This window comes from Bidens hawaiensis, unplaced genomic scaffold (genome assembly GCF_021521415.1).
Source record: "Bidens hawaiensis isolate Kalapana, Puna unplaced genomic scaffold, B.hawaiensis_p1.1 tig00029315_1, whole genome shotgun sequence".
In the NCBI taxonomy this organism is placed as follows: domain Eukaryota; kingdom Viridiplantae; phylum Streptophyta; class Magnoliopsida; order Asterales; family Asteraceae; genus Bidens; species Bidens hawaiensis.
This window is the reverse complement of record NW_027494842.1, coordinates 1,458-21,572: the sequence shown is the minus strand read 5'-3', so window position 1 is coordinate 21,572 and position 20,115 is coordinate 1,458. Positions and strand designations below refer to the sequence as shown.

Here is a 20,115-nt window from a genome sequence, read left to right as displayed (position 1 = left end):
TACATCATTTTGTTCATTTCCCGTGGAGTAGAATTCTCATCGGTACGAGTCAATGGAATGACTCAAGTCACTCAATGGTCTCTTATATTAATATTTATATAAAGGACACGCTAAGCATAAATTCTCTTTTTTAACTTATGGATTAAATATCTTTTATAAGAAATCAGATGAAGACATGAAGATTTGTTTCTTGTAAATTCACTGTATTTCATCTTATATATAAAAAATGACTAGAGAATAAAGTGACGGAATCGAATGGCAGCATAAAATACTTGTAACGCCGGGTGAAAAAACTAGTTCCTAATAAATATAAACTATAGGTGTTCGTGTGTGACTAAGGCTCCTTTGACTCGTCTTACTTGAGTGTCTAGTTGCGCTCCTTGTATGTTTTTTATCGCATAATCTTATTATATCGGTACATTAACAAAGTTACCATGATTTGTTTGTTGATTTATCAGTTAATCCATTATATTTGTATATCATGTTTCTACTCTCTAGAATGAGGTTTTCAATTTTTACTATGAAATAAACACCATTTTACACCTCTTAATACCATTATTTTCTACGCTATATTATTTTTTTGTGAACAGTAAATTTCAATAACCACACCATATGAAAAACAAGGAGCAAAGCCTCTCCACCGAGCAAGGAGTCGCTACTACAAGAAAAACCGACTAGACCTAAATCCCTAATCTTAATAAAAAAAACAGCTTAAAAGACTTAAAAGACCTCAATTGAAAGACCTTTTAACAATTTTTTTAATGTCTTTAATAAATAAAACATATAACCCCCAAAATGTCATGAGAATGCCCTCCCTGTGTGGAGACGCAAGTTTGATCCTAACTTGGGCCGGTTCAAATGACATCTAGGTGAATGGACGAATCAGGGCTTTAATCCTGGGTTCGAACCTGATAGGAGCGAGGGTTTACGAATTCCATCCGGTTCCCGTGCATCAGGGGGATACGGTCTCAAGACGGTTGAAGATTCGACCTTGAACATTACCCCGAATTACAGTGTTGCAAAAATTCCGACTAGGCGTTGATTAATCCCTGATTAATCGCTAGTCCCCATTTCACTGATTAATTTTGGGTTAATCTGCCAATTAATCGGTCAATTGTCAAATCCGGCCAAATTTGACAATTTTCGGCGAGATTCCAACCAAAATTAGCGGTTTCCGCGAGTTTCAAGCCAATTTCCGATCAAAATGTGTGTATACATACTAGACGGGTCCCGCGCGATGCAGCGGGTGTTTAAACTTGTTAATCACGTACAAATATAAGTGTTTATGGTTCGGTTAGAACCTTGAAATCGTTTAAATTGGTCATTGGTTTAACTTCTTTTTTCTTTTTCTTTTTTACTTTCGGTTTGTTGGTCGGTTTCAAAATTTTCAAAATGTAGTGAACGGTTGGTTCGCGGGTTATATCGGCAACCGACCATATGAAACCAGAAAAGACTATAAATTAACCTAATTGCAATATGATTCCTTTTGTAATCTTTGTTGTTATTATTTCACGTCCTAGATCTTCCATTAATATTTATCATTTATGTGGCTAAAATTATCATTTTTTATTTTTGATCATCTCAAAATTTATGGTACATTTAAATTATTAATTGTTTTAAATTGAATTTATTATTAAAGTTTAAACTGTGAAACCAAACTGGAACTAGGCCGTAACGATTCGGTTTCAACTTTCAATGGTTGAGTTTGGTTTTGGACGACAAAAAATCAGTATTAACAGTTGGACTCACAAGTTTAACTTAAAAACCATCAAACCGACACTGAACACCCCTACGTAACATTAATTTATTTTAAATGAAAAAAAAATTACAACAATATCATATCCAAATTAAAGAGAATAAAATGCTCGTTTTTATGGTGCAATTTGTTTATTAAAATATTAACGTATGAAAAGGCTATAGTCGTTTAAAAATCATGGGTGGGAAGTTAGTTTACAAGTTAAATTAAAAACATAATATGGTTAAAGACGAGGGACCAAACTTATAAGTTGAATGGATTTTGTTTAAAAGACATGTTTACTCTTACTAACACATGTGCCTTATGTTTTAAGTGTTGTAAATTACTTAAAAATAGGTGTCTTAATTTGCCCTTATTTAATGTATTATATATAGTATAGATATAAAACTGAAAATTGCATATAAAAATAGGTACACATATATATAAAAAAAAAAAATTATACATTAAAGTCTAATTCAATTAATCCCGATTAATCGCTAATCCTCAATCTACCGCCTAACTAGCGACTAACGATTTTGCAACTAACGTCCCGAATATGTTTACACATGTTAAAAAAATGAATACATGACCCCAAAAATCCCCAATATGTTAAAATTTAGTGGTTTAAATTCAGTTTCCTCACAACACACACTCAATGGCGGCAATCAGAACCACCGGTATACTTCTCGCCCGTCAGATATTCCGGCCAACCGTATCAATCCGCACTTGTCTTTGGACCGTCGTCCGTTCTCCGGTCCGTTTCGTTTCCCGTCCAATCAGTTACACTCCGGTCCGATGTGATTCCAGCAATAATAAGAAGACATCGGCACGGCTGTCTCAAGTGCAACAGCAATTACACGAAGCCATGGAGAGAGCTGCTGGAGCCGATGAACCTATTCCCAAAATTACTCTACGTAATAAATTGCGCCTCAGCTCGTTGCCCGCTTACCCGCAGTTTTATTGTAAATTGTTTTTATTATGTGTTCTTTTAAGTTTATTATTATTATTATTATTATTATTATTATTATTATTATTATACGTTTTACTTTTGGTTTCCCTGTGCGCCTGAGGTTGTGGAGCTACTTAGGTCGTGTTCTACGTGTAGTGAATAGTAATAGTAATGTTACGACCCCGGGATCTATGAATGTAACTTTTCAAAAAGGACTAGCGACGCAGCTTGTTGTATGTTTGCCTTCCATTTCGTTGTATCCACATTATTTCTTAATGAGTCAAATAGATAAAAGATAATTAATGCAGAGCTATCTCATTATTTGAATTCAGGTCTTATTATTTTATGTTTATAACGTTTCCATGTAGGGATGTTCAAAAAGCCCGTGGCTCGCAGCTCGCTCGAAAATAGCTCGGAAAAAGCTCGGCTCGAAAAAAGCTTGATTCAAAATCAGCACGGCTTGACTCGGCTCGATTTCTAAACGAGCCGAGCTCTAGCCAGGGTCAGCTCGGCTCGTTTAGATTAAAACCTAAATTTTAGTATCTATATATAATAATAGCATACCAAGAACTAAATAAATAAAATTATACATATATTATGCCACTCGATCCCTAAAACCTTATGAAAAAATAACAAAAGTAAAACATATAATTTAAAATTCTCTAGTTTATAAACTTTATATACTATGTATGTTAAAATTATACCTTTTGTCTTTTATATATCAAATTTGTAAAATATAAAATAAAAAAATTAAAAATTAAAGGAGCTCGGCTCGAGCTTTAAACGAGCCGAGATCGAGTCAGCTCGATTAAGTTCGAGCTCGAGCACACCCTGGCTTGACTCGACTAGGCTCGTTTACAGCCCTATTTCCAAGTTTATCTTTTTTTCCTTTGTGTAGTATAAGTAGGGTTATAATTGTTTATTTTAGTTTTAGATTAAATATAAACTGATAAAGAACTTTGTTCTTAGAACCTTTGGTTCGACTTTATCGTTTTTGATTATCATGCGTTCTTGAGCCATTTGACCGCTTCCATAGCTGCATCAATAATAGATGCAACATGCCAACATCTTATAATTTGCTTAACTATAGACTGTTATATACATAAGATGCCAAGATCTTATAAATGGAAATCTGTTATTGTTCCGTACAAACTTTTTCTGTTTAATACATAAGTGATTCAAATCTGTAGCTTTTTTATTTACACTAAATGGAGTTGCAAGTGAACCTTTAAAGCAACAAAACTGTTATTTTGACATGTGTATTGGTCTGTCTGATTGTTAAAGTTAAACTTATGCAGTCAAAATTGCCGATATATCATCGGTTATCGGTCCCTTGGTAATATATCAGTGCAAAATACATGTCTAATATCCGTCCCGATATTATCAGCGTTATTGACCGATATATCACCGATTTTCTCGATATCCGTTTTTAAGTCTTAATTGTCAATTTTAGTGTGTAACGCTAGTGTTTTAAGTCTTAATCAGTTTCTACTTGCTACAAATGCTAGTGTTTTGTAAGTTGCAAAAGGTTAATTTGTTAATAGTAGCAGAGTATAGTGAATTGTCAATGCTAAATTGTTATATATAAAAATTCTGCATGATATTAAAATTACCGATATCCTACCAATATCTTCCCGCGATAACCGATATCTCAAATATTGGTCCTTGACACATATTCGATATTATTCCGCATTAACTGCATAGTGTTAAACATAGAAATCAATACAGATTCTTTATCTGCATAATGTAAATAGAAGCGTTATGCATTTCTTTTTGCTTAACTATGTATTCAAGGTGTTTCATTTTGTGACTTAGATCATGTTACTGTGAACTTTGCTAGGAGCGGTGGACCAGGAGGTCAAAATGTCAACAAAGGTTTGATATCCTTTTAAGTTTTAAGTCTTGTCACACTTGAGAAAAAATGTTCCTGTAGCAAGATTTACCCTGTTCATTTTGTTTGCAGTAAACACCAAGGTTGATATGCGGTTTAATATTAAGGAAGCATATTGGTTAAGTGACCGGGTCAGAGAGAAAATTTTACAGATGGTTAGTTTACCTAGCTAGTAATGTTATCATGCCATGTTTTAAGTAACATTAACATCATAACATGTAAATATATGTTCCTTATTTATAATGACATCAACTTCTTTAGTCAGGAAAAGAATAGAATCAACAAAGATGGTGAACTTGTGATATCCTCCACAAAGACCAGAACACAAAAGTTAAAATTCTATCCATTGTTTATTTTCTGTTATATTTTTATTATTAATATGTTTTTAAAATCATATCTTACATCCTTAAAATAACTTTTTCTTCAGGGGTAACATTGAGGATGCCTTGGAGAAACTACAGGTACCTATAATATCGTAAACCTTGTTACACGATTTAGTATAACGCTACCATTTTACTGTTTTTTTTCTTCTGAAGTTAGTTCCATTTCGCCATCAGGTGAAAGGGATATTAAGTGTGATACAATGTACAACTATATATAGGTCATAGACAGAGAGCCAATAAACCTTAGTCTAATGGGCTAAACTAATGGACGTAATGTCCTAATCCTAATATATTCCAAGAGAGTGAGCCAAGAAACCTAACCCATCCCTAACACTTTCTCATCAACATCAGTCTTTTCCATCTCATCCCTAAACCATGAAAATGCCCATATTTCGCATCCCTAGCTATACTTTAACATGTTTAAAAACATAACATTTAATATAAATAGATTTACTAAATATTAAATATAAAAAAACTAGATTTCGTTAATAAGCATGTTAAAAGACTGAAAAAAATACAAAATTAAAAAGAACTAAAATACTTCATAAAATTGTACTTTACTAAAAAAATTACTCCCAACCCAAACATCATTTTGTTTCCGACAAGGCTGGTTCCAGGCCATTTGTTGAAGTTTCAGACCAGTTGGCCGGAGTTTGCAGAATTTTGCTAGAATTTCCAGGATTTGGCACGGATCTCACTGGATTCTGACAAAAAACTGGGCCCGAAAGTTGCTGGATTGCATGGATTGCAGCGAGGCGCTTTCCCTACTCAAGTTTAAAAAAATCACCTATAGTGGAGCATAAATTTAAATAAATCTTAAAAACAAGCCAAACGTAAGCTCTTTCATGTTAAGTGACCCGAGCTCAAGCACCCCTACAAGAGATCTCAATCTCAGTTAGTTTTATGATTTTATCTATTGACTATTTTATGGCTACGGATTAAATCTCCGCCCCTTTGGACAACTTATCTCACCGTCCGATCATGTTATTGTTAGAATTTATCACTAAACAAGTGTTTTTAACAATGAGTTAGGCTAAGCGTACACTCTCCTTCGAATTTTCAATTCATTTAACAATTTTATTTAACATAACATTATTTCTATATTAAAACATAACATTAGATATTTTATGGTTTAACAAATCGGTTTGATGCTTTAAACTAACTAATTTTTAAATTATTACACCGTACCCTAATTTTAAAATGACTAGACGGTTCATGACTATTATAGATGTACATAACCATAATTCCAAAAACGAAAAAGAAAAAGTTAAATTTTAACAAGTTTAAAAGATCGTTTAGTTTACACAACGAGTTCCAAACTTTCAAATTTCAAATCCTACCGAAGAGTTTCTAACCAGCTAAACCGACTAACTTGCTTCGTTTTAATCAGGTTGATCCATTCCGTGAACACTTATAGTCTCCAAAGTTGCACTATCAACAAATCAACTTCCATATATACAAAACACACCTAAAACTCACAACAGAATTAACTTGCAATTCAAGTTATACCACAAACTTAAAAAAGTAAACAAATAGCAAAAAAGTTATGTCTTAATGTTTTATCAACTATCAAAAGTTAAAAACAATCCATCTCACTTTCGGATCACATACTCTTCACCAGACTCCTTATCAATCCTCCTTATCCACCTACTCTTCTTCCGCATGCTCGAACCCGAACCTGACCCTGACCCGCTTTCCCACGCAGCCACATGCGCAATATCCAACCCTTTCCCAACCGGCAAAAACACCGACCTCGCAACCCGCCGCGATCCACCATCAAAAAACCCACCCAACCTCGAATCCACCACTACCGCCGCGTTCTTACAAACCACCACCGCCCCACGCTGCCCGAATTTCGCCTCTTTTATTATTTTCCCCAAATTATTTTTCCAAGAATCCACAACCAAAAAATCTATAACCATCCCCTTAACCACCTCCTCCGGCTGCCCGACGATTACCTCGGGCGCCATTCCGGCTTTCGCCAAGGCGACAACATACTCGGCCTTTGAATCCTCGTCAGCAGCTATGCACACGTGTCGCCCGCACGTGTGCATACTTGCTACCGACAAACCAATGCTTGTGGTTGTCACACTGCCACGTGACCATGTTTCAACAATAAGCTTCGCGTTCCAACCCGCCGCCATTGCCGATATTAACTCCGCCGCACTTGATCCTTCGAATAACTCGCACTTAAAAAAAATAATATTGAATTTTAATAATCCAAACTATATAATTCAAAAAAAAAAATTAATAATGAACTATAACTCATTAGTCGATAATAATCTATATTAATAATATAGCCACTAACTGTCCTTATTTTTATTCTCACGGACAATCCCAGTAGCATAATCATTATAATCATTATATATATTATTACTAGACAATAAAAAATTCAATAATTATAATAATTCAAAAACTTTGCATTTTTAACAAAATACAGTGATTACATCAAGACAAAAGACAAATTGACAACAAACTGCGTCGCATGCTTATATGAACAATAATAAAGGGATGGAATGATTACGGATTTAACGGTGTCCATGAAAGCTTTTGCAGCAATTTCCGGTGACCAAATAAGCTTCATATTATTCTCCGATGGGTTGTGTGTTAATGTTGGTTTCCTTTTGGGAAATTGTTGCTTTGCTGGCTGGCTATATATATAAATATGATGAAAGCACATTTATAAGTCTCTTTCAAATTTCAACAAACATCAAATAAATTAATGTTGCAATAAAGACTTGGGATATTTTTTTAATAGACTATATTTTTTTAAAGATATTTAGATAAGTGGTTAAACTTATCACATATTTTTAAAATTGCTCCAATGGCCAGGAACATGATGGATGATCCGGATGTTCCGGGTTCGAATCTTGATTCCGACCGGATTTTACCAGAGCATTAAAACATGTCGTGCCTTCGGGCGGGGTGAGCCATATGGGTTTTACAGGGAACGCCAAGCCAAACTCGGATGCCAGCGTGGATCCCGATCATGTCAACATAGTTGGCCTGAGTGGGGTGGCAGGGCGCGACGTGTTGGCGTAGTGAGATAGCTTAACTGTGAAAGTCACCGTTTGAAAAAAAATAAAAAATTATTTTTAAAGTTATATATGTATATAAGGTGGTTTGAATTAAATACAAATTAAATTAACGTGCTAGTTGTACAAATCAATTAGTACTTGATTCGTACAGCTAACACGTTAATTTAATTTGTATGTTAACTTTGCTCTATTTATATAATCAATTAATTTCGAAAAATATTAAAGTTGTTTTAGATTAATTTGAGATATAAGAACTTTTTATAAAGTAAAATTGAATAAAAGAAATTAACTATTTTCTTAAACATTTATAGATGCTTTATATTTTTATGAAAAATGGCTATATAAAAAAAAACACTAATGTTAAATATCAGTGCACGCACTAAAACAATAGGTTAGTTATTTAATTTTACTGTCCTTTTCCCCTTGATGTAACGCCCATAGAAAATGTCAGGTAGTATTGTAGTAACTCGGACAACTTAAAAAAAAATATATATATTTTGGTAATATGACGATATCTAAGTTATATGTGCATTTTTTTGGTGTCCAACTAGGACTACTTAAAAAATATTTATATACTTTGGTATTATATAAAGGCACTGACGAACCGCGGAATTATTTTCTTGGGGGTGACATCGAGACTTGATACTAATTTTAAGGGGGGCAATCAGGATTTTCACATGAAAATAATACTAAAATAAAAAAATTAAGGTGGGTGGTCGCCCCCCCCCCCCCCCCCCCCCCCAAAACCTTGAGCATAGGTCCGCCCTTGTATAAAGGTGATTTAATAAAATGAAGAGTTAAGCTTTGAGTTTTTTACGATCTAAGTGTTTAACTTAGCAATTTAACGCTTGGTTTGATTGATGGACTATGACTTAGACCGATCATGTACATGGACATATATAAGAGATCAACGGTTCAAACCGTTAATAATATTGTTGTAATTAAAAAACTATCAAGAGTATTACAAACAGGTAAGTGATATAAAATATATTTCTAACCCATTTTATCAGTTGTAAATGGAAAATAATGCAAGCTAATGACTTTAAAAGAAATAAAAAGAATCAAAGCTAAACCGTCAAACGGAACAGTTTTTAGACATGAAAGCGACCCAACTTGTTGGTTTGTAGTTTTTGAAATTGACAACAACAATTCAACCTGGAAACAAAGTCAAAATTGATTAAACTAGACCGTAAACAAATTCATAGAAATGTAAATTTCAAACAAAAGTTTGATATAATTGTTACACCCACGAGTCCACTAACGATTGACTAAGCTTGATACACGTATGAGTTTTTCAGTTTCGTATGCAAATCCGTTGGGTGTTGTTTTATACAATACTCAATTCCTTCAGTAAGTCAAAGAACAATAATATATTTTAAGATGTTGATTAGTAGATCACGCCTGTGTATCATGAAACACTGGCCACCTCACGATAGAGATGTTCAACAAAACCGGTTCCTGGACCCGAACCGGTGGACCCGAACCGGTTCCTACCCGTTTTTTTAGGAACCGGACCCTATCTGATTCAACCCGATGATCCGTGACCGGTTCATGCATTTCTGAGTGGGGGCGGGTAGGAACCGGAACCGAACCGGAACCGGTTCTGGAACCGAACCATCCGGTTAGATAGGTTAGGGGTAAGAACCGGCCCTACTTTTTAGAAAAACGGCCCTACTTTTTAGAAAAACGGCCCTACTTATAATGGAAAAAAGTAGGAACCGGGTTAGGAACCGGTAAGAACCGGTTAGATAGGTTAGGGGTCCGAGGGTGGGAGAACCGGTTCGGTTCCCTAACCGGTTCGAGCCTGGAACCGGTTTAAAAGGGGGTTTTGAATATAGGAACCGGTTCCGGTTCCTAGTCCCAAACCGTTTTGAACATGCCTACCTCACGATATAAAAGTAGTTGATCATTGATTTAAACTCAAAAATATGTTTTTTCTTTTAAATGACCAATATTATAAAACAAGAAAACTTATAAGACGCAAGAAGCTTAAACGTACAAACAAAAAACATAAACATACATCAAGCTAAACTCAAAATTATGTATTTCAAATAATGTAAAACTTATTAAACACATTTCGATATGAAATTTGGTTCGATTACATGCTGGTATTCAATTTGACTTTGTGGTTTATGTACACGTGGTTCAAACTTGGCATTTGAGCTAATGTAGATTTTTAATATACCATGTTTTAATTAAGTAGCTACAACTTGGGTGGTTTTTATTATTTTCAATTTTTCATCCTCTAACTTAAATATTTAAAAATGATTACTTAAGCTTCGAAAAAAAGACTATTTCAGAATACGTTTGGGCCTTAACTGATAAAGAATGGTTAGAAATAATAAAAGAATTAGTTTAAACCTCCTTGGACTTTAACTAGGTAACAAAATCCATCGTGTTATGGTAACGCAATGACACGAATAAAAAAATCAATTAGGGATGTCAATCGTGTCAAGTTGGTAGGGTAACAGGTTGCACCGTTAACAGCCCCCTCCCAACCCATTTTTAAACAGGTTATGTTAGTTGACCCACACCCAACCCGTTTTCTACGACATGTTGTATTAGTCCTCCCTAGGGCCGACTCCGAGAATGCGAAAATTTTATTGGGCCGAAGGCAAAAAATATTTGGGCCTTAAGTAAAATGACTATTTTGTTGGGTTTAAACAATTTAATTTTTAAATAGACATACTTGGTTATGATTTGGGTTGTGTAAAAATTTTTGGTTGAGTGTTATACCCTCTTGCCACTAAGCCAAACTAATTGTTATGTAATTAAGTTTAAACATTAAATATACATATTGTTTTTCATAAAAATACATATTTTTTTTACCTATCGGGGTGCCGGGCTGGGGCTGTCGACCACCCAACCCTCCTTAAGGGCCGGCCATGGACAACCCAAAACTTCGTTATTTTTTCATGTCGGGTTCTGATCATGAACTGTCAACAACTGCCACCCCTGAAAATAACACCCTCCACTCAACATCATTCCCTCATTCGCCACGTCAGCTTTCTACAACACCACCGGTCCACCACGTGTTATCTTACTTGTCTATCCAACAAAGCCCAACCTACACACACGTATCATCAACCAAATAGCCCACAAAACACCCACACCCTCTCTTCCTTAAACCTTAAACCCCCAAACCAACAAAACATCCTCAACAACAAAACATGTTCTTCAAATTCAAACCCACAATCCAAACCTTAAACCCCATCTTCAAAACCTTAAAACACTTCTCCTCCCAAACCCACCTCCACGATGCCGGTCCAATGGCATCCCACCTCAAAACCCGGTCCGTTATCCGGGTTCGGGGCCCCGACACAGTCAAATTCCTACAGGGCTTATTAACCAACGATATTAAACGGTTTAATGAGTCAACGGGTGATGAGAAGTCGAGCTTGGTTACTCCTAATGTCCCGGTTTCGTCCGCTCGGTCGGTTTATGCCGCCATGTTGTCCGCACAAGGAAGGTTTTTGTATGATTTGTTTTTGTATGAGCAGCCCAGGGTTGATGAGAAACTTGATGGGTCCGGGTCGGGTCCGGGTCATGGATCCGACCTGGGTGAGGTGGTGTTGCTTGCTGATGTGGATTGCTCGGTGTTGGATGAGCTTGTGGAGACATTAAAGAAGTAAGCTTGTTAATTGGTTCATTTATTAAACCGACGGTTTTGTTTTATGGATTTTTTTTTAACCGAACTAAACCGAATTTATTGGAGTTTATAGAATTTATTTATTTAGTTATTTCGGATTAAGTAATTTTAAAAAAGTAAATAAATATGTAACTTAAATATTTAACCGAAATGTATAATAATCAACTAAGTTATTGATTAACAAAATGGTTTAGGCCAAAATTTTATTTTAAGTCATTTTAAAGAAGTAAATTAATATGTAACTCTAATATTTTAGACAAAATGTATAATAATGATTTTGTGTAATTTGGGGATTTTGTGTAATTTGGGCTAAATTTTTTAAAATGAAAAACTAAAACTGAATGGTTTTCAAAAAATTAAAAACTATAGTTTTAGTTTTTGGCTCGGGCTTATAAGCATAAAATTGACCCAAACCGTACAGTGCACACCCCTAGTTTGTATGGATGAGGTTGTGGAGACCTTAAAAAAGTAAGCTCATTAACTGCTTAACTTATTAAATCAGTTTGTAATTTAGGGGTGGCTATAAAATTGAAAAAAAAAACGAAATCGAAAATATCCAACCGAAACAAAAACTAATGGTTTGGTTTTATGTTTTTTTAAGCCGAAACTACAATTTGGCTTTGGTTTTACATGTAATGAAAACAAAACAAATTAATCTGAATTTATAGAATTTATTTATTTATTTATTTTATGTAGTTTTAAAGAAAAAATAGATATGTAGGTCAAATATTTTAGCCGAAATATATAAAAGTTATTGATTAGCAAAATGGTTTAGGCCAAAGTTTATTAATTTGGGCAAAATTTTCAAGCGATAATGACACAATTGGAAAAATTGAAATCGAATTGAACTCAAATTGAAAACTGAAAAACTGAAACCGAACAGTTTTCAAAACCGACCCAAACCGTACCATTCGCACCTATAATTTGTATGCATGTGGCATTTTATCATCAATTTTTAATAGATTTAAGGTTAAATGTTGTTTTTAAGGATGTTTTTGTTAATGCTGCTCTAGATATAATGAGTTTATAAAAACTTGGTAAATAGTGTTACCTGAATATTTTAGTCAAAATATATGTATAATAATCAATTAAATATTTGTTGATAAAATATTTAGGATTAAATTTGTTATTTTGGTTATTTTTCTCCTGCTCAAGGGTAAAGCCGAAACCAAAATCGAAAAAATGTTTTTTTTTAACACAAAAACAGAGTTTTTGTTTGTGGTTTGAGCCCAAACCTGAACCATGTAAACCTCTAAATTTAGTTAATTGTCAAATTTAGGTGTGTAAACGAGCCAAACACTCAGAGAAATGTTCGTGAACCGTACGGTGGGAAGATTGTTTATGTTCGTTCATTTAATAGACGAACAAGCATGAACAAAAAAATTGTGTTCATTTAATTAAACGAACAAACATGACACTTGTTTCGTTCGTTTGTTCATTTATGCTTTGTGAACGTTCATTTGTGCTCGTTCACGTTCGTTTACATATTAATAGAAAATTGTTAGATGATATTCGTATTTTTCAAATTATATCACCCTAATATGTTTTATACTGGTTGTTGTGTTTATTTAAGTGTGTTCATTTATGTTTGCTTGTGTTCGTTTACGTATGTTCATTTGTGTTCGTGCATCTTTGTTCAAATATGTTCATTTATGCTCGCGAACTTCCGTTTAGTTTTTAAATGAACGAACATAAACAAACACAAACTTGTTCATTTTTAAACGAACAAACATGAACACAAATATTTGTCCAATTAAGTGTTCGTAGTCAAATTTATGAAAACATGTTCTGATTAATGAATGTCAGATGTTGTTTTTGAGGATGTTTTATTTACATTTATACAGATATAGATTAAGGTCAAAGGTTGATATCGAGAACGTGGGAGACGAGTTCTCGTGCTGGCAGAGGTTTGGTACCGACCACCACGAAAGATCACCAACAGCCACATCTGCAGAAGACCCTGTAGCACATTCGGTCGGGTGGGGCGGTGCGGTGGACCCCACCGGCAGCTCGTCTTCACAAGGAAATAGTGGCGGTTGGCAATGGCATAAAGATCCTCGGTTGGATTGCCTAGGGTTCCGAGGAATATTCCCGTCTAACGTCACTCGTAAGATCAACATAAAATTTAAATGTTAATAATAGAAAGTTTCTTAATATTACTAATCGTATACAAAATCTTTTACGCGGATATGTTTGTCGCAGCACCGCTGGTTGAGGCTAATACCGAAACCGTAGAAGAGAATTTTCTTCTTTGGAGGTTAGAGAAGGGAGTTGCCGAAGGATCTATCGAGATCCCGAAAGGTACATTTGGTTTAAATTATTATTACATTTGTTTTGATTTATTAAGTTAATAAATACTATTTAGGTGATGCAATCCCACTTGAGTACAATCTTGCGGGTTTAAACGCGATAAGCTTCGACAAAGGATGTTACGTGGGCCAAGAGTTAATCGCTCGGTCCCACCACCGTGGGGTTATCCGCAAGCGTTTGCTTCCTCTCAAGTTCCTTAACGAATCTGGAACCGGTTCGTGCTTGACTATTTGACTTTTTTGTTTGACTTTTTGGTCAACTGTTTGACTTTTAACTATGTTTCAGAAGTGGAGCAGAAGGTTGCTCCTGGCTCGGAAGTGATATCGCTGAAGTCCGGAAAGAAAGCCGGAACCGTCACCACCGCACTTGGGTCTCGCGGGCTCGGGTTGCTTAGGCTCGAGGAAGCTTTTAAAGGGTCGGGAAATTTGGTCATCAAAGGTCAAGAGGACGTGAAGGTGGATGCAGTTCGGCCCGAGTGGTGGCCTGCCCAGTGGCTTTCCGAGCATGAGCAGTACCAAGCTTCTGGTTAGAATATTTTTCGGGTAATCTAACTGTTCTGTTATCCTGTATGAGTTTTATTGTATACTAAATAATAAAATAAAAAATACGCATAAATAAAGTTAAAATCGTCACTTATGTTAACCGTGTAATGAATCGTTTGGCAAGAAGTTGTTTATTTATTAAACAATGTGTTCATATAGTTACACGAACAAACATGTCTTCATGTCTCGTTCATTATAATGTTTGTGAACGTTCGTTCTTTATAACTTTATTTGTTGACGTTTGTTTGATTACGTACGTATATGTTTGTTGGCTTATGTTCATTAGTTTATGTTTGTTTGTTTGTTTGTTTACACGTTTTTATAAAGGTTTTTCGATCCGTTAGAATTTAGGCAAGTTTTATTAATTTTACAGGCAAACATGTTGTCACATTTTTTTTTGGATTTGTGCTTCAATTATGTTTAGTTAAAGTTCGTTTGTGAACTGTTCATGTATATTGTTAATGAATGAACGTAAATGGAACATGTATTTTTGAAACAAAGAACACGAACAATTGTGCGTGAAAGGGTGTCGTAGGTTCGTCTGTGGAAGGCGTGATAATTTGTTTGGCTTATTAGGATGTCATATAACCTCTTCAGTTTAGTTTTTCGTGTTCGATCGTTTGTTCAGTTAACAAATATGTTCGCTTTGTTTACTGGGTGAAGCCAGAGTTCTATGAATTTGTGTTCGGAAATAAATATTAGTTCAAGAACAAACGAATTCGCTAAACAAAACTACTTAATTCTCGAATCACATCCGCCATCGTTAACCGATTTTCAGGAACTTCATCAACACAAATCAACCCAATTTCAATCAACTTATCAGCTTCATATTCCAAAAACATCCCCTCAAGATTCTCATCTATAAAATCACCAAACCTTCTCTCTTTAGCAGCGGACCGAACCCCGGTCACATTACTTTTACCCGACAATATCTGAAGAACCACAACCCCGAAAGCATAAACATCACTCTTTTCAGTAAACTTCCCCGTTGTAATATATTCAGGTGCCATATAGCCCAACGCAGCACTAACTTTTAGTGCCGAGTACATAATATCATCGGTTAGAAGCTTCAACAGGCCAGCATTTGTGATCAATGGGTTGCATTGTCGGTCGAGTAGAATCTTTTCAACCGATATGTTTCGGTGAATCATCGCGGGGTTTTCCGGGTCGTTTCGGTGCAAGTATGCAAGACCTAAGAATATTTTTAGAATGATTAATATCTAATAGGGGAATTGGTTTTTATTAATCCAAACCATTATCTTTTGGTCGCTGCCGGTCCCACTTTTAAAGTATTTGTTCCCAACGGTCCGCGATTAACAGATCTTAACGCCGTTACTTGCGGGTCGCCGGAAAAGTCGCATTTTTTTGCCGGAAAACTCAGCCTAAACACCACCACCGCCACTTGAGCACAATTGGGGTGAAAGATGTCTGGGACGAAAATGTGGAGTTTTCCGGCCAAAAACGTTTTTCTGGCGACCTGCGACTAACGACGTTAGAATTCTGTTAGTCACGGACCGTTGGAACAAATATGACAAAGTATGCAAGACCTAAGAATATTTTTAGAACGATTATTATTTAATAGGAGTATTGGTTTTTATTTATCAAAACTATCATCTTTTAGTCAATGCCGGTCCCAACTTTTAAAATATTTGTTCCCAACGGTCTACGACTAACAGAATCCTAACGCGTTACTTGCAGGTCGCTGGAAAAGTCATTTTTTGCCGGAAAACTCAACCTGAACACCACCATCACCACCAACCAACCACCGTCACCGACTCATCGGGGTGAAAGATGTTTGGGACGAAAATGTGGAGTTTTCCGGGAAAAAATGTTTTTCTGGCGACCTGCAACTAACGACGTTAGAATTCTGTTAGTCACGGACTGTTGGAAACAAATATGATAAATGTGAGATCGTTATCAGCCAATTCATGACCAACATAGACCAAAAGATAATAGTTGAGATTAATAAAAATCAATACGTCTATTTAATATCATGAAATAAGTAAATGATTTTTAACACTTAAGTTAGTGAGTTACCTTCGGCTATGCCATTAATAATGGACACTCTTTTGGGCCAGTCAAGAACATGTGTTGTTCTTGTTTCACATTCAACATCAAGATACTCTGATAGATTCCCATTTGATGCATAATCATACACTAAATAATATTCACTTCTACTTTTTGAACAACAAAAGCCTCTAAGTCTAGTTAGATTCTCATGTTTTAAAGAGGTTAATAAGGTTAAACCTTTTGTAAACTCGGTTTCGTCGGCTTTACAACTCGTGACACTTATGCTCTTTATCGCGACAACCGATCTGTCACGTAACACGCCTTTGTACACCGCCGAAAACTTACTTTTCCCTAGCAAATTATTATCTGAAAAGTAGCTAGTGGCGGATTCGATTTCCTCCACGTTGAAACTTTGTAACGAGTCTGACTGAAACTCGACACAAACCCCACAAAACCCGCAAGCTTTTGGTGAGTTTTGTGATGGGTCCCACGCGCAAACGGGGTCGTTGGTTTTCGGGGATGATTCTTGTGAGGTGAGCTCATGTTTGGGCGTCTCGGGTTTGCTCCAGATTTTGTGTTTTTGTCGTCGGTGGATGAATATTTTGAATATTATGACGCATGCGGTTATGGTTAAAGCGCTTGTGACGGTGACTATGGCGGCTACAATGACGATGTGTTTGAGATTTGATGGGTTCGTACAATGTGTTTGGTTGCAATGAGGCGGAACGTTAGCCGATTTGGGCAGGTTTAACGGTTCGAGTTGGTTGTTACATGGTTTTAGTGTAGGAAATGGGATACCACATAAATGATCATTGTTGTTGTATCTGAATCCGTTGTTCAACCGTTTTAAATCTACAATATTGAATGAAAATGTGAAAATATTTAAATTAAAAAAAATGTTAAAAATGAATATTGGCATACCGGTTGGAACGAAGCCTGCGAGCGCGTTGTGTTGAACATCGAAAAACTCCAGTTGTGGTAGGTTGGCTATGTTTAACGGAATCGGACCGCTTAGCTGGTTAAAACTAAGATCGAGCCGCTGTAACATGGCTAAACCTCCGAGGGTCCCAGGAATTTGACCGGTTAACTGGTTATAACACAACTCTACGACTGTAAAAAAGAAAGAATATTCGTTAACTTTTTTTATTTCTTGGTGGTTTAGGAATATTCATAAAGAGCTTTTTTTTAGGAGACTGAGAATTGTTTATTGGTGGTATTCGTCTCTTTTTTATGTTTTTATTGATCGTTCTATCTGATATTTAATTCGACCATTCTTTTCGTATGACTGAAAATCTAAATTCCAAGTTTTGTTCAGTTTTTCTTCTGATATTCTGATATAAATTTTATTACAAACCGAATTATATTCAAAATATGTTATTTTAGTCTCGTAATATTTTCGGTTATTGATAAAATGTATGTGTATTCAGATTTTTAAAAAATTAACGAGCACAAATTAAATATATATCAAATTATATATTTAATAAAATATTAAATAAAAAAAAAAGAATTAGAAGTCCATTTTGATAATCAAACTTTTGACCTTTATTCAAAGTCCGCTACTGATTAGAAAACCACTTATAAACGCTTTTCAATCTCCTTAAACAAATTAAAATAATAACAATAATAAAATCAATATTCATCGATTATTAAATAATAAAAAAAGTGAAATGAATTAGAGTTTATAAATTATTCATCATTGTCCGGTTAAGACAATATAATCTGGCCATATAGCTCTAAAAAAATATGAAAAGTACGGTTACACAAAAAAAATCGCCATTCAAAAAATAAATAAATAAACTGACCTTGAAGGTTACTCATGTTCCCAATCTCTAGAGGTATTTCTCCAGTAATATTATTATTATCAAGATACAAATCCGATAACTTGGTGAGACCCGAAATCTCTTTCGGTATCTCACCCGTTAACGAATTATAATGAAGGTATAAACCCGACAAGCGCTTTAGTCTAGAGATTGACTTAGGTACTCTCCCGGTTAACCCTCGGCCGGGTAACGATATGTTAACCACTTTAAAATACTCATTGCAAGCCACACCAAGAAACGAACCATCACACGGGTTGCCAAACTCGATCCATGATGTGAGATGCTTGTTTTCTGGATCCAAAGAAGCCTTAATGTTCATGAGAACGCGTAATTCAGGATGTGAGTAATATAGATTTGGGAGGAAACATAGTGTTAGAGCAAAATGGAGTAATGAAAGATGAAGCATGGTTGTGATTTTGGAGAATAAAGAGAATGGATATTTATCAAAGATGCATGGAATGGAAAATATAGGACTTGTTAGAATGACTTTTCACCATTGGTGATATAATTATATATTGCTAGCTTATAATTGTCCAATGTTACTTTTATAATGATTATATTATTATTATAGTCATAAAAGTCAGGAAACTTAACTTTTTGAGACATTTTCATATTTTCTTTAGAAAGAAAATACAATAGTACTAATTAACCAACTTTTTAAAAAGATCTAATAACTTGATCAGGTATTGAAAAATCTGGTATTGGTAATATCGGGTTAGGTTCGTGTTCTGGTATTGTCTCTACAAATCATACCCTATACATCGGATTCAGGTCGGGTATAGAACCGAGTATTCTAAAACTGTGAATTTGAATACCTTATCTTTGAGTATTGAAAAAACCATATTTTCGGGTTTTTTCGTGCTTTTTTTCCGGTTGATTGGATTTTTTAAGGGGTTGCACTTTTTATGGGTATTTTCGAGTATAGGTCGGGTATTTAAAAAACCCGGTTTCGGGTATTGGAGAAACCCGGATCTGGGCATGAACCAGTTTCGGTTTTCGGGCATTACCGGGTATAAATTGGGTCCGATTCCGGGTACGAGTTTTGGTATTGAAATGCATGCCTTATCCGTACCCTACGGGTAGGGACGGGTACGGGTTCAGGTATTGATAATCCAAGTATTAAAAAACCGGTTTCTGGTATTTTTGGGGTCCGGTTTCGGATTCGGGTTTTTTTTTCACCTCTAGTTATACTAGGTAACATCCCGAAATTTCAAATAATAATACTTTATATTGATCTATCATGACGGGAAAGTTTACTTGAGTTATTAAGGGATTAGTAAAATAATAAAGATAGAAGGATAAGTAGGCTAGTTAGATGGAGCTAATTATGGACCAAAAAGGAAAGATGAGCTTTAAGTCCATGGGCTTAAAGGAGTATAAATACACCTTAAACCCTAATCATTTCCATTTCCATCAATATTTTCCATCTTATTCCCCCTACACCCAAAACACACATACAAACACTCCCTTTTCGGCCGCAAGTAGAAGAGAGAGATTCAAGACCAAACCAAGCCAAATATTGATAGATCCTCGATATACAAGCTAGATACAAGATCATAGTCTATAAACAAGTTGTACCGCAACCTAAAAAACGTTCAAAGGCATGTTCTTGATCTTTAAAGTTTATGTTTCTATGAACGGTTAGCCTTGAAAATGAACCATAGGGTAGATCGGGTCTAGATGAACCATAAAGTTGCAAGCTTGATGACTAAAATGGATTTAATCAACTCACTAGCTAAGGATCTAGCTAAAATGGGTTTAAAATCGATAAAGAATTATGCTTTAAAC

At 35.2% G+C, this 20,115-nt stretch overlaps 4 protein-coding genes across 4 annotated transcripts; 2 read left to right on the top strand and 2 right to left on the bottom strand.

The window, feature by feature from the left end:
- Positions 1–2,374: 2,374 nt before the first annotated feature.
- LOC143578634 (uncharacterized) lies at positions 2,375–5,150 on the top strand. Its single transcript, XM_077062145.1, has 5 exons — positions 2,375–2,649; positions 4,500–4,559; positions 4,648–4,730; positions 4,841–4,905; positions 5,003–5,150. Exons 1-5 carry the CDS (start codon positions 2,391–2,393, stop codon positions 5,052–5,054), a joined length of 519 nt encoding a protein of 172 aa, XP_076918260.1. The 5' UTR covers positions 2,375–2,390; the 3' UTR covers positions 5,055–5,150.
- Positions 5,151–6,386: 1,236 nt separating this feature from the next.
- On the bottom strand, positions 6,387–7,574 carry LOC143578633 (uncharacterized). Its single transcript, XM_077062144.1, has 2 exons — positions 7,483–7,574; positions 6,387–7,147 (listed from the first exon to the last, which is right to left on the bottom strand). The coding sequence occupies exons 1-2, from the start codon at positions 7,540–7,542 to the stop codon at positions 6,551–6,553; spliced, it is 657 nt and encodes a 218-aa protein (XP_076918259.1). The 5' UTR covers positions 7,543–7,574; the 3' UTR covers positions 6,387–6,550.
- Positions 7,575–11,116: 3,542 nt separating this feature from the next.
- Positions 11,117–14,574, top strand: LOC143578632 (putative transferase At4g12130, mitochondrial). Its single transcript, XM_077062143.1, has 5 exons — positions 11,117–11,624; positions 13,490–13,752; positions 13,848–13,946; positions 14,011–14,169; positions 14,241–14,574. Exons 1-5 carry the CDS (start codon positions 11,167–11,169, stop codon positions 14,483–14,485), a joined length of 1,224 nt encoding a protein of 407 aa, XP_076918258.1. The 5' UTR covers positions 11,117–11,166; the 3' UTR covers positions 14,486–14,574.
- Positions 14,575–15,219: 645 nt separating this feature from the next.
- Positions 15,220–18,786, bottom strand: LOC143578622 (uncharacterized). Its single transcript, XM_077062137.1, has 3 exons — positions 18,310–18,786; positions 16,535–17,617; positions 15,220–15,689 (listed from the first exon to the last, which is right to left on the bottom strand). Exons 1-3 carry the CDS (start codon positions 18,731–18,733, stop codon positions 15,220–15,222), a joined length of 1,977 nt encoding a protein of 658 aa, XP_076918252.1. The 5' UTR covers positions 18,734–18,786.
- Positions 18,787–20,115: the final 1,329 nt, after the last annotated feature.

What these genes read in the sequence shown, in the direction of transcription:
- LOC143578622 (XM_077062137.1), bottom strand. Translation starts at nt 18,733, where the DNA reads ATGCTTCATCTTTCATTACTCCATTTTGCTCTAACACTATGTTTCCTC. An exon ending in GAACATGAGTAACCTTCAAG is followed by an intron (nt 17,618 to 18,309) that starts GTCAGTTTATTT and finishes TCTTTTTTACAG; the next exon opens with TCGTAGAGTTGTGTTATAAC. An exon ending in TATTAATGGCATAGCCGAAG is followed by an intron (nt 15,690 to 16,534) that starts GTAACTCACTAA and finishes AAATATTCTTAG; the next exon opens with GTCTTGCATACTTGCACCGA.
- LOC143578634 (XM_077062145.1), top strand. Translation starts at nt 2,391, where the DNA reads ATGGCGGCAATCAGAACCACCGGTATACTTCTCGCCCGTCAGATATTC. An exon ending in TATTCCCAAAATTACTCTAC is followed by an intron (nt 2,650 to 4,499) that starts GTAATAAATTGC and finishes TTTGTGACTTAG; the next exon opens with ATCATGTTACTGTGAACTTT. An exon ending in ACAAAGACCAGAACACAAAA is followed by an intron (nt 4,906 to 5,002) that starts GTTAAAATTCTA and finishes CTTTTTCTTCAG; the next exon opens with GGGTAACATTGAGGATGCCT.
- LOC143578632 (XM_077062143.1), top strand. Translation starts at nt 11,167, where the DNA reads ATGTTCTTCAAATTCAAACCCACAATCCAAACCTTAAACCCCATCTTC. An exon ending in ATTCCCGTCTAACGTCACTC is followed by an intron (nt 13,753 to 13,847) that starts GTAAGATCAACA and finishes TGTTTGTCGCAG; the next exon opens with CACCGCTGGTTGAGGCTAAT. An exon ending in CCTTAACGAATCTGGAACCG is followed by an intron (nt 14,170 to 14,240) that starts GTTCGTGCTTGA and finishes ACTATGTTTCAG; the next exon opens with AAGTGGAGCAGAAGGTTGCT.
- LOC143578633 (XM_077062144.1), bottom strand. Translation starts at nt 7,542, where the DNA reads ATGAAGCTTATTTGGTCACCGGAAATTGCTGCAAAAGCTTTCATGGAC. An exon ending in TCATGGACACCGTTAAATCC is followed by an intron (nt 7,148 to 7,482) that starts GTAATCATTCCA and finishes ATTTTTTTTAAG; the next exon opens with TGCGAGTTATTCGAAGGATC.